Source organism: Dreissena polymorpha, chromosome 4 (genome assembly GCF_020536995.1).
Source record: "Dreissena polymorpha isolate Duluth1 chromosome 4, UMN_Dpol_1.0, whole genome shotgun sequence".
In the NCBI taxonomy this organism is placed as follows: domain Eukaryota; kingdom Metazoa; phylum Mollusca; class Bivalvia; order Myida; family Dreissenidae; genus Dreissena; species Dreissena polymorpha.
This window is the reverse complement of record NC_068358.1, coordinates 13,330,737-13,343,778: the sequence shown is the minus strand read 5'-3', so window position 1 is coordinate 13,343,778 and position 13,042 is coordinate 13,330,737. Positions and strand designations below refer to the sequence as shown.

At 33.9% G+C, this 13,042-nt stretch overlaps 1 protein-coding gene across 1 annotated transcript in view; it reads left to right on the top strand.

The window, feature by feature from the left end:
- The window catches only part of LOC127876342 (anoctamin-4-like), a 94,110-nt gene extending 81,389 nt beyond the window's left edge, over positions 1 to 12,721 (top strand). The window contains exons 23-28 of the mRNA XM_052421447.1: positions 1,296 to 1,429; positions 4,661 to 4,813; positions 5,517 to 5,569; positions 6,102 to 6,292; positions 7,495 to 7,600; positions 8,491 to 12,721. Coding sequence (XP_052277407.1) covers positions 1,296 to 1,429; positions 4,661 to 4,813; positions 5,517 to 5,569; positions 6,102 to 6,292; positions 7,495 to 7,600; positions 8,491 to 8,646 — 793 coding nt within the window. The 3' untranslated portion in view covers positions 8,647 to 12,721. The remainder of the gene's footprint in view (positions 1 to 1,295; positions 1,430 to 4,660; positions 4,814 to 5,516; positions 5,570 to 6,101; positions 6,293 to 7,494; positions 7,601 to 8,490) is intronic.
- The last annotated feature ends 321 nt before the right edge of the window (positions 12,722 to 13,042 follow it).

Genomic DNA, 13,042 nt, shown 5'->3' with positions numbered 1-13,042 from the left:
TGCCTGTTGGTTGGTTGGTCTGTCTGTTGGTCTGTTTGCGCCAACTTTAACATTTGCAATAACTTTTGCAATATTGAAGATAGCAACTTGATATTTGGCATGCATATGTATCTCATGGAGCTGCACATTTTGAGTGGCTCAAGGTCAAGGTCATCCTTCAAGGTCAAAGGTCAAATATATGGGTCAAAATCGCTAATTTAATGTACACTTTTGCAGTATTTCAATATTCAAGATAGCAACTTGATAGATGGCATGCATGTGTATCTCATGGAGCTGCACATTTTGAGTGGTGAAAGGTCAAGGTTAAGGTCATCCTTCAAGGTCAGAGGTCAAATATATGTGGCCAAAATCGCTCGTTTTATGAGTACTTTTGCAATATTGAAGATAGCAACTTGATATTTGGCATGCATGTGTATCTCATGGAGCTGCACATTTTGAGTGGTGAAAGGTCAAGGTCATTCTTCAAGGTCAGAGGTCAAATATATGTGGCCCAAATCACTTATTTTATGAATACTTTTGCAATATTGAAGTTAGCAACTTGATATTTGGCATGCATGTGTATCTCATGGAGCTGCACATTTTGAGTGGTGAAAGGTCAAGGTCATCCTTCAAGGTCAAATATATGGGTCAAAATTGCTCATGTAATGTCACTTCTGAGCATTTTGAGTGTTGAAAGGTCAAAGGTCAAATGTATGGGTCAAATCGCTCATTTAATATACTGGCCATAACTTTTGCAATATTGAAGATAGCAACTTGATATTTGGCCTGCATGTGTATCTCATGGAGCTGCACATTTTGAATGGTCAATTGCAAGGTCATCCTTCAAGGTCAAAGGTCAAATATATGAGGGGGGGAATATAGTGTTTCAGAAATACATCTTGTTTTCTTTTAATTACACTTCAGCCTTCGTTTGTCGCGTTATAGACTGCCTGTTATTTGGAAAACAAAATGGAAGCAGCTTATAAGCTGAATGCATTGGCAGAAATTAAAAACAAACATGTTCTCATGCTTTGTCCTTGTCTCAATTATATAAAAAAATGGAGAAAAAAAAGTATAGCGCTTGCTTGTTCCAAAGTTTTGGGTTCAAAGTCCATGGAACAACTGATAAATTGTTATGCAAACAGGTAGACCGTTATTGCATTTTTGCATAGCAGAGTCAACCTTTAAAGGAAAAATAACATGCAAGTAGAAATTGTCTTCCCTGATTAGCCTGTGCAGACTGCACAGGCTTATCAGGGAAGACACTTTACACACATGTATAAGGATTATGACCACCTATATTCTGCCTGCTGTAGGAAGGTGATGGTGTGGTGCAAGTCCCGCAAGGTTCTAGATGACAAGGACAACAAGGTCTACACACACTGGGAGCAGGACTACAACCTGGCTGACCAGCCCAAACTGGGCCTGTTTGATGAGTACCTTGAGATGGGTGAGTATTGAGTCTTTTTTAAAATATGAGCTAATCAGGGATAACACTTTCTGCCTAGACTGGATTTTTATTTCAAAGAGACTACCTTTAAATGAAATATTCCATAAAAGTGGAAAGTGTCATCAGTGAGTATTAGCCTGTGTTGACTGCACAGGCTAATCCTAGACAATACTTTAGGCACATGCACGAAGCCCTGTTACCCAGAGTGCAGCTCACATTTCTCCTTTCAGCTATTTGCCTCACTTACAATGTCAATTTGCAATTCTAACACGGCATGCGACTTGTTTTCTATAGACAAAGAAGGAAATCAAGTGTGGGTTATTCTGCAGTAATGTATGGGCGGAGCTTAATGTTTCGAAAATAGTTCCGAATAAATAACGAACATATTGCAGTAAAATAAACATGCTAAAACCCGCTCTTAGAAAAATGTAATAAATGTAGCATGTATATAAATGTAATAAAACAACTAAATGTATATTTGGTAATAAGTGGCATAACCACGCCTACAAAGAATGTTATTTGTTAGGAAACGTAAATAAGAAAACATTTAAAGCATGTCAGCTTTTCAGTAGCATCCATAAACATGACGTCATTAAGTTTCTAAGCTTTTTGTTTTCAATGAAAGTGACGTCATTTGCAAAATATTTATGAATGAAAAGTACGTCATATGTTTGTACAATTCAATGACGTCAATAAATATTGAACTTTGCACTAAGAAGGGCAGAGTATTTAAAAATATAGTTCATGTTCAAAAGCTTGAATCAAATCAATCAGAATCGTGTTAGAATCGAAATAATATTTTTCTATGATGGTTTGTTGTCGAATAACCCACAGTAAGGAGTATAGATGCGTGTTATCAAATCACTCGTGCTTCGCACTGGTGATATAATTCCTTCGTATTTATACTCCTAACTGTGGGTTATTCGACAACAAACCATGATAGAAAAATATTATTTCTTTATTATAATTTTTCATAAGTGTATTTGAAAGTGAAAAGTTGTGGTGAAACACTACAAGGGTCATTTGGTGTAACACTGCAAGGGGTCGGGTACTTTCCTCACCTGTAGTGTTTTCAAAATTAAAATCCCTTGAAATTTGGCTTATTGGTCATTAAACACCAAAAACTAAGCTACCAGTAAATTAGGGTGACAAAACCTTTATTACAGCCGACACCACATCAGCTTTATTTGTATAGGACCAGTTGTGATCTATAAACTATTGATTGCTGCATGTTGTTGACTTGAAAATATAAAATACCATTCTACAGACAGATACAACTGTTTTTAGCCGGATTTTTTTCGAAAAAATCTCGGCTTATAGATTGATGTTGTCGGGCGGGCGGGCGGGCGGGGTGGCGGCGTGCTCGAAAATGTTAAAGTTCTTATTTCATGGTATAACTTTGGTATGCTTGGACCTAGAGTCTTCAAACTTGACATGAAGGTTGGCCAGGATTAACAGATGACCACTGGTCATTTCAAGGTCATTCATTTGAAGGTCAAGGTCACTGTGACCTTCAATATAAAAAATGTTAAAGTTGTTATAACTTTGGTATGCTTGGACCTAGAGTCTTGAAACTTGACATGAAGGTTGGCCATAACTAGTTAGTAACCACTGGTCATTTCAAGGTCATTCATTTGAAGGTCAAGGTCACTGTGACCTTGAATGTAAAAATGTTAAAGTTCTTATTTCATGGTATAACTTTGGTATGCTTGGACCTAGAGTCTTCAAACTTGACATGAAGGTTGGCCAGGATTAACAGATGACCACTGGTCATTTCAAGGTCATTCATTTGAAGGTGAAGGTCACTGTGACCTTCAATATAAAAATGTTAAAGTTGTTATAACTTTGGTATGCTTGGACCTAGAGTCTTGAAACTTGACATGAAGGTTGGCCAGAACTAGTAAGTAACCACTGGACATTTCAAGGTCATTCATTTGAAGGTCAAGGTCACTGTGACCTTGAATGTAAAAATGTTAAAGTTGTTATAACTTTGGTATGCTTGGACCTAGAGTCTTGAAACTTGACATGAAGGTTGGCCAGAACTAGTAAGTAACCACTGGACATTTCAAGGTCATTCATTTGAAGGTCAAGGTCACTGTGACCTTGAATGTAAAAATGTTAAAGTTCTTATTTCATGTTATAACTTTGGTATGCTTGTACCTAGAGTCTTCAAACTTGAAATAAAGATTGGCCAGTACTAGAAGATGACCACTGGTCATTTCAATGTCATTCATTTGAAGGTCAAGGTCACTTTGACCTTAAATGTTAAAATGTTAAAATTGTTATAACTTTGGTATGCTTGGACATAGAGTCTTCAAACTTGACATGAAGGTTTGCAAGCACACTTAGATGACCACTGGTCATTTCAAGGTCATTCATTCTAAGGTCAAGGTCACTGTGACCTTGAATGTAAAAATGTTAAAGTTCTTATAACTTTGGTAGGTAAAAATGTTAAATGTCAATTCAAGTTCATATTTGTGACCTTAAATGTTATTGTTGTTCATGTATATGCATGCATTCAAAACATAACACAAGGTTTGCTCATGCCTTGAAAAGTACTTACATTTCATTTTGACCTTTGAACAATATTTCAGTAATTTAAGTATTGCATTGACAAAAACACGAAAGGTACTTTCCTGTCATTTAAATCAAAAATCCGGCTTCAATGCGGTCATCTCCGACCGCGGAACTCTTGTTACCATTTTGTATTTATAAAAATTAGTTTTATAATTAGTTGTTTATCTGCAAAAACATTGATATAATGCCCAAGAGCATAGGAGTCAACAATATTATATGGAAATACACATTCTGTGAGAATATTTTTTTATACCCTCTTCACTTATTTGAGGGGAGTCACCTTGGATGTCTGACAAAGTTCTACTAAACTTCAAACAAGCATTTTACGTATAAAGTATGCTTATGTTATATGATATTGTGTCTGGACAACTTCTATTTACATATGCTAAAAATTGCATCAGTAACACCAGTTTTTCAAGTGTATAAGAACATGACATGAGTATAAGTCATATAGCAGGCATGAAGTGACATCATTTGTCACTATTGTGATGAGCTCCCCTTTATAACCAAATTTATATGCATGTTTCTTTAGACATTGCCAGTAAATCTTTTAAAAATAAAACTGCACGGGCTTATCTGGGATTATACTTTATGCATATGCCCGGTTTACCTGAGCCCAGCTCATTTATAACCATGCTTATTTGTTTCTTCTAGTGATCCAGTACGGGTTTGTGACCATATTTGTGGCAGCCTTCCCTCTGGCCCCATTCTTTGCCCTACTCAACAACATCATTGAGATACGCCTGGACGCGTACAAGTTTGTAACACAGTGGAAGCGTCCCCTGGCCCTTCGGTCACAGGATATTGGTATGAACATGGGATAGCTGTCAACTGAGTCAGCTTTATTGTAAAATTATGTATTTTTATATCCCCCACCACCATAGTGGGGGAGATATTGTTTTGCCCTGTCTGTTTGTTTTTTTGCTTTGTTTGTTCGCGCCAACTTTAACAATTGCCATAACTTTTGCAATATCGAAGATAGCAACTGGCATGCAATTTGGCATGCATGTGTATCTCATGGAGCTCCACATTTTGAATGGTTTAAGGTCAAGGTTATCCTTCAAGGTCAAATATATGGGTCAAACTCGCTTATTTAATGTACACTTTTGCAATATTGAAGATAGCAACTTGATATTTGGCATGCATGTGTATCTCATGGAGCTGCACTTTTTGAGTGGTCAAAGGTCAAGGTCAAGGACATCCTTCAAGGTCCAAGGTCAAGTATATGGGGACATAGTGTTTCACAAACACATCTTTTTAATTTTGATTTATGAATAGTTTCTGAAAACACGGATTCTAGATTAATATACACTCCGTGCTGAAAATAATGTCTATCTTTTATGAGAATTTACAACTTCATATTAACCAAAAAGCAAACAAATATCCTCCTTATTTTAATCTACAATATAATTGTTCAACCTGTATATTCTTTTTTCACATTTCATAAGTGTATTAACCTTTCCTAAAATTATGTCATATGTTAAAATAGACTGATAAACTGTCATTGCAGGAATCTGGTTTGGCATTTTGCAAGGAATCTCAGCCCTTGCTGTTGTCTCCAACGTGAGTATGGCTCAATAGTATATAAGCTTTGCTCTGGGTAATGGTGCTTAATGGCAGGTTATGTCATGATGTCACTTTCCACTTAAACTAGATTTTTGCATAGAAGAGACTTCCTTTAAAATACCATAAAAGCAGAAAATGTTGCCCCTGATTAGCCTGTGGTAATATTGAAAGTGTTGTTGTTTTTAAAGCAAAAATATCCTTGCAGGGAAAAAGCTGCCAGCATTTCTGGTTTTAATTTAAATTTACTGAAATTTGAATAAACAGACGTCTTGACAAGCTGTATTGAGATACATTTACAAATGCATTAGTTTTAAGATGACTTAAAATCTTTATCAATCGTCATTTTAAATTTATATTTTATGATAAGTGCGTGTTTAGTTGCAAAACATGGATATTATTTTACTGAGTCAGCATATTTAACTAGTGGTATTTTTTTTAAAGAACTGGTCAAGTTGTTTTGATTTTGCCAAAACATGATTTTAAGCTTGAAGTTTAATAAACATGTACGATTATTATTTCCGCATTTCAGGCAGCAATCATTGCCTTCACATCAGAGTTCATCCCACGTATGGTGTACAAGTATGTCTACAGCTCGGACCAGACGATGACGGGCTACTATGAGACCTTTCGAATGTCAGTTTTCGACATTGCAGACTTCCAAAAGGACTCGATGCCTGAAGACCCGAAATTCAAAGAGTTTGGGAATGTTACTACATGCATGTAAGTGGATTTGATGTAGAACAATTCATACATGTAAATAGATTAAGGTTTTAATATGTTAGGTCTTTATAAAGTTGAACATTCTTACCTCATACATGTAAAGAAACTGATGATCTGGGGTTCTTTCAGTGGGTGAGCTTGTGCACATGTTTACTTAAAAGAAAGAAAATACTAGAAAAGTTGGGTATCCACATGCCGCATGTTTGACCCAGGGGGCGCCCCATGGATGGAAATGGGGCAATGCATAGTTGAGATTGACGGTATTGTCATAAAAGATGTTCAGTATCAATTTGAAGAATTGAATCGGTGTAGAAATGAAAAAGTTATAGTAAAAGGCAATTTTGGGTGGGCTGGGGTGCCCCAGGGTTGGTAATGGGGCCATGCATAGTTGAGATTGACCGTATTGTCGTAAGAGATAGTCAGTATCAATTGGAAGTAAATCGGTGTAGAAATAAAGAAGTTAATGGCCCCACCTCAACCCCTATAACTTTTGACGCAGGGATTAGATCAAAATTCCTAATAGTGCTGGGTCGCACATATGTTCATAGCTACCATGTGTGTAAGTTTCAAGGTTCTAGTGCTTATAGTGTAAGAGGAGATAGTGGCCAGGAGGGACGGAAGACAGAGATAACCACAATATCCCCACTTTTTCTCTGAAAAGCATGGGGATAAAAACTGTTGGAACACATAATTTATGTTTATATGTCACAAGTATAAATATGATCTTTGCAAGCTGTATCTTTGGTCATGCTTTACAAAATAAAGTCATTTTGTTGATAAGTAAATGAACAGAGCAATCCCTTAAATAGTTTCAAAGTGACAGAATAGTATCATTAAAGCAAGTGTACTTTTTACTATATAGGGATATATGTGTTTGAATGAATGTTGTTTTCAATATCAGTATTAAATGCTCTTGGCTGCACTGGAACCAACAAGTTACTGTGTGTAAAACAGCGGCACAGTTCATGCATTAATATAGCAACAGAGAAAACCAAAATTGTACACATTTACAAATCATTTTACAATAGATCTACTTGACAGAGAAATAAACTGCAAATTCTTTAGAAACCATTGCAAATACTTTAGAAACATTACAAATATTTAAGAATCCATAACACATACTTTAAAAATCAATGCAATCTGTTTTGAATACATTGCATTATCTTATGAAAACACTTTGCCATACTATAATACATGTGCAGGTACCGTGGCTACAATGAGCCCCCCTCTGCCCCAGTGCCCTACACCTACAAGATGGCCTTCTGGCACGTACTGGCTGCTCAGCTTGCGTTTATTGTCGTGTTTGAGGTGAGACAGTTTGGATCATATATGAAAACATGAAGCCCTAACTGAACTTGTGTTTACCTTTCTCATAAAGGAATTAACCAGTTGCATAATAACCCTTTCAGTGCGGGAACCGAATTTTGAAGGCCTTTGCAAACTGTTTGCTATTCTGATAGTATTCTTTGAAAAAAATCGAAGAAAATGCTAATTTTAGAAATTCAGCAGATGACATTTAAGCAGACGACAAATTTCCCAGCATGCAAATGGTTAAATGATTACCCCCCCCCCCCCCCACTTAGTTGTCTCACTTATGATACTTTTCATAACTATGAACTGCCTTGTTTGTTGGTCGAAACATTAATTTTGAATTATCATGTTGCTGAATGCTTGAATGTTCAAAAAACAGATTGGCTGGGAAAGTTATTTTTCAAATGTTTAGGATTTACTGATTATATGATTGCTGAATTTGAAAGTAGGAATTAAAATCCCTTTGCAGCTACTACCAGATGCATCAGCGTGTTAACATATTGTAGACATTGCAGCTGAGATCAGCTTATGATAACTGTTGAGAGCTGACCTATTAATCCTTTCCCACTCAGAGGCAAAGTGAAAATGGCTATGTGCAAACAGCATAAAACCAGAACAGCCTGCGAGTAACTTGCAGTCTGTTCAGGGTTTATGCTGTTTGCTGCTCATCAGTTACTAAAGGTTGGAAATGAAGCCTTTAAAACTTAGTAAGAAAGGTTTTTAATTGAATGTAACTTTCTAAAGGTCTACAAATGTGTCAAAATATTTATCTACAGGGTAAAGGATTAACACACTTTTAATATTGTTCTTTGGCTATTATTTGAAGTTATAAGTGAGACCCCTATTAGTTATCTGCACTTACTGATGCTGTATATCCTCCATCATAGAACCTGATAGTGTTCCTGACGTGGCTTGTGATGTACCTGGTCCCAGACATGCCTTACAATGTTAAGATGCAGATGTTAAGAGAGAAGTACCTTAGCAAGCAGGCACTGTTCCACGCAGAGGAACTCAAAGAACAAACCAGGCCCAAGGCGGAATAATTGAGGAAAGACAATAAGTCATGTAGAGAAATGTACCAGATCCATAGTCGAAAAAATATAGTGAAGGCTGGAAAGTAAATATGTATTTATGAGTGAATAAACAGAGATATTTAAGTGAATAAAGTATGTATACAGAAAGAAATAGAGTATGTATACACAACGCAAAATTAACATGAACAAATCAAGTGAACATACTAAAATAAAAACGTACTGAAGAGGTTTAATAGTAAATATTTAAGTCAAGTAGAGGTTAACTGCAGAGTCTAAATACAGACACCTTATGCACATGCATTAAGCTGGTCTTCATAAAGATCCACTCATATCTGAGTACAAAAACAATTTGTTAAACATTATACAAAATAAACACTGAGACTGTTCTGGTTATGTTAAACAAATATTATTCTAGTAAGAAATCCACAGCGTTTCTTTCTGTCCAAGAATTTGAATGACATTTTCACATGGAAATAATTCTTTGTTTTATTAAATTGTTCACTTGAATTAAAGTTCGTTTTGCAATAATTCTACCCATCACGACCTTATTTCTATTATTGTTTATAGTTGTTATCCATTATTAAATATGATGTTCTTAATAAGCATATTTTAAAAGAATATGTTCATGTATTTTTATTTTCAGTTTTTACTTGTTTTATGGCATATGTAATTAAAATTACATTGTCTTAGTTTCAGGATTGTGTCTTGACATGGTTTAACTGTTGTTAAGTTTGTAGCTAAATTCACATTTGTTTCATTGTTTTTTATTAGCATATTCAATCTAAATTATATTGTTTGTCTTTAGAGTTTAAGGGTTGTGTCTTTTGACATGGTTAAAGTGTTGTTAAATTGGTAGCTAAAGTTACGTTTGTTGTGTAGCTTTTTAGCATTTTCAATATAAATTTTATTGTTTTTTTAAGTTTCAGGGATATGTCTTTAAACGTGGTTAAAATGGTACATTGGTGTTGCGCAATTCACATCTTATCAGAGTTTGTACCCAGATCTAAAAGAGCCCAGAGGGGATAATCACATGATGAAGGCTTTTTTTTAAATGCTGCTCACTCTCCAGCGATAATGTCACTCCAGAAGGATCACAAAATTGCAGCTCAAGCTAAGAAAATTTGTAGCGAGTAAAGTCATGATGGAAAGCCAATCTAAATAACAAATAAAAGCTAGTCACTTTCTTACTAATACATGTATGGCTGGAAATTGTGTGTCATTAACAAATATATCATAAGTAAATTAACAAAAGTATTAAAGTGTATAAAACAGCTAAAAATATATGTTTCAGTATGGATGTTGCCATCTTGATTGTCACTTGATTATCCCCTCTGACAGTCATTCATTTTTAAAACTTACTCTTAACTTACTCTTTAAAAAAGCATTCTTATCAAGATTTTACAATATGCTCGTCATGTTGAGAATTGAAGGAAGTTAAAAGAACATCCACCAACTGGATTGCATAATTAAAATATGAACAAAACTGTATTTGATCAAATTTTGTATTTTAGACAAACTGTTTAGTAGCTTAACTTGTGGTTGGAATGTTTGCTAAAGTACAGTCCACTTCTTTATTCTATTATCAAAGTGATTTGTATGGAATCCAGTTGTGAAGTGTTTTTTTACATTTTAAAAGTGGAATGTTTTGAATGTGATTATATCGAACATTAAATGTTTACGATAAACTGACAAAAGCATATGATTAAGATTTTACTGGTTCATTCTGAAGCAAATAAAGTGCAGCTTACTGTTGACAATGATCCTCTACGCAATTTTATGCATTAATTATAAATAAGAGTCTGCATTTTTTAATGGAATTAACGTTTTTCTTTTTAAGCATGCATAACTCATTTTTCACAGTTTGATGTTTTAAGTTTGCCTAAGTTTTACAATCTGCCCTCACTGAGTATATATGAGCCTCATTCTGGGTATACCAGTTTTAATTCATGTGCCTAAAATTATGTCCTAGATTAGCCTGTGATTTCTTTACATGCTTATCAGGGACGACACTGTCCGCTTTTTTGGTTAAAAAAAGTCTATTTGTAACAAAAATCCAGTCTAGACAGAAACTATCCTGACTGATTAGCCAGTGTATATTGCAGAGGCTAAACTGGAATGGCACATGCATTAACCCTTTCAGTGCGGGAACTGAATTTTGAAGGCCTTTGCAAACAGTTTGGATCCAGATGAGACACCACAACGTGGCGTCTCATCAGGATCCAAACTGTTTGCTATTCTGATAGTATTCTTTGAAAAAAATCGAAGAAAATGCTTATTATAGAAATTCAGCAGACGACATTTTAGCAGACGACAAATTTCCCAGCATGCAAAGGGTTAAGCTCAGTTTTCCAGAACGTGGCTCATATATGCGGACTTAGTTTTGTGTCTCATGAAAAACAAAGTTAGCATACGACCTCATTAAATACTGGGTACACATATTTCATCATTGTCTATGTTGTTGTAAAATATTGGAATTTGAATAATTAATATGCATATATGTTTATGTTTATGTTTTAGAAATTTTTATACATGTAATGGTTATGACTTCCATCTTATTTTCCATCTTACTTTATGTTAATTCATTTAATTATAAACGTTTTTTTATATATTAATTAACATTTCACATGAAAGTTTCACCCATGCAAAGCAGTTTACAGAGTTTTGCTTCATTTGTTTAGGGCTGTATGAAAATTCGTTGTGATTGCTATAATTTATTTGTTGTTCATCTTGTTTTTAATATTGGTTGTTCTTTTTTAATCTTCTGTTCTTTGTTCAGGAAAATGTTAATATAGTTTTGTTTTAGTATTGCTATGTTTATGTATTTTTCTTTGATATACATTATTTATTGAATTTATACACATTTGTGTTACATTAAATGACAAAATTTGATTTTTTTGTTAAATTTTTTTATTTATCTGAATGTACTGATTGGTTGCTTTTCTTTCTATAAAATGTTCATTCTGAACAATTTTACCCAAAACAAGTGTTGTACATGTATGTCATTTTGAACAAGAAGCCGCTTATCTGCTACTTTTCTGAATGTTTTTAATTAAATGCGATTATTATTATCATTATTGTGTATTTTATATACACAGAGCATGCAACTGTTAAATTATTGTCAGAATGACTTTCTTTCCAATTGATTATTGATTTGAAAATAGAAACTGTTATTTCATGGCATGTATATATTTTAGAATTATCAAAGTCATTCAAATATTTTGTTCAAGACAAACTGCATGCCCATAGTTTTATCGGTTTATAATACTGATATTTTCCTGTTAATTTGTATATTTGCTACTTATTTTAAAAACCAACTATAGAGCTAAAATGTAGGGAAATACAATACAAAATTTCAAGCTTAACATATTTTATGTAATTGGAATAAATCCGGCATTAATACAATTGTAATCAGTACGCATTAGTACTCAGGGTTAGGTGTAAATAAGAGGCCTTTTAGAAAATGTCTTAATATAAAATGTTGTTTGTTTTTGTATAAAACATGTATATATGATAGCATTCAGACAAGCACATGGTTCATAATGCTGCTCAAACATTTTTTTTCAAAAACGTTTGAGTTCTGACCATTTATTTTAAAAACTGTTGTTATGTATCTATTATATCAAATGGCCTTAGATCTGCAAACATAGTATTCATTGAAAGCTTACCCAACAAGCAAACCATTAATAGAAGATTGAACCATCATTCTTTTTCAGTTATAGTATTTTCATATTTATGACGATACCATTGTTTTGCTATTTAGTTAAAATTATTATATTGTGTTGTTTCTGTTGACAATTTGCTTCCCTGATTGACACATTTCTATTGTGTGTAATTAATACTAGTTATAATTATGGTTAGTCGAACCAAGTTGTGTTGCTTCTCTTTTCATGTAGACCTTTTTGCTGCACTTTTTGTTTATCATCTCTAATTTGTACATACAGAAATGCTTAGCCTAACCCATACTTTAAGGGGTGTTGCTGCAGTTTTGCTGATTTTTTTACCATCAAATAGATTTTGTCAAAAATTTATATTTAAGATATATATACAAATACTATATGAAAAATGAAATAAAAACATAGGGTCACCGGCCTTGTTTTGATTTTATTCACCATTATATACCATGTACTTTTTCAATAAAACTGAAAAATCTCTTATTGCATAAAAATAATAAATAACCTATGAAATCGGCAACATGTAGATATTATTTAAGCTAAGAAACATCATATACCATTTAATTAAACCACACGCTACCAATACAATGAAGTACACAAGTTAGATTTTAAGAATTTTTTTTTTTAGATTTATATGTCACTCAAGAAAACATCATTATTTTACTATTTTAACCACATAAATGATTTTTAAAAAATTCTACCAAATAGAATTCTGCGAAACCATACAGTATCAA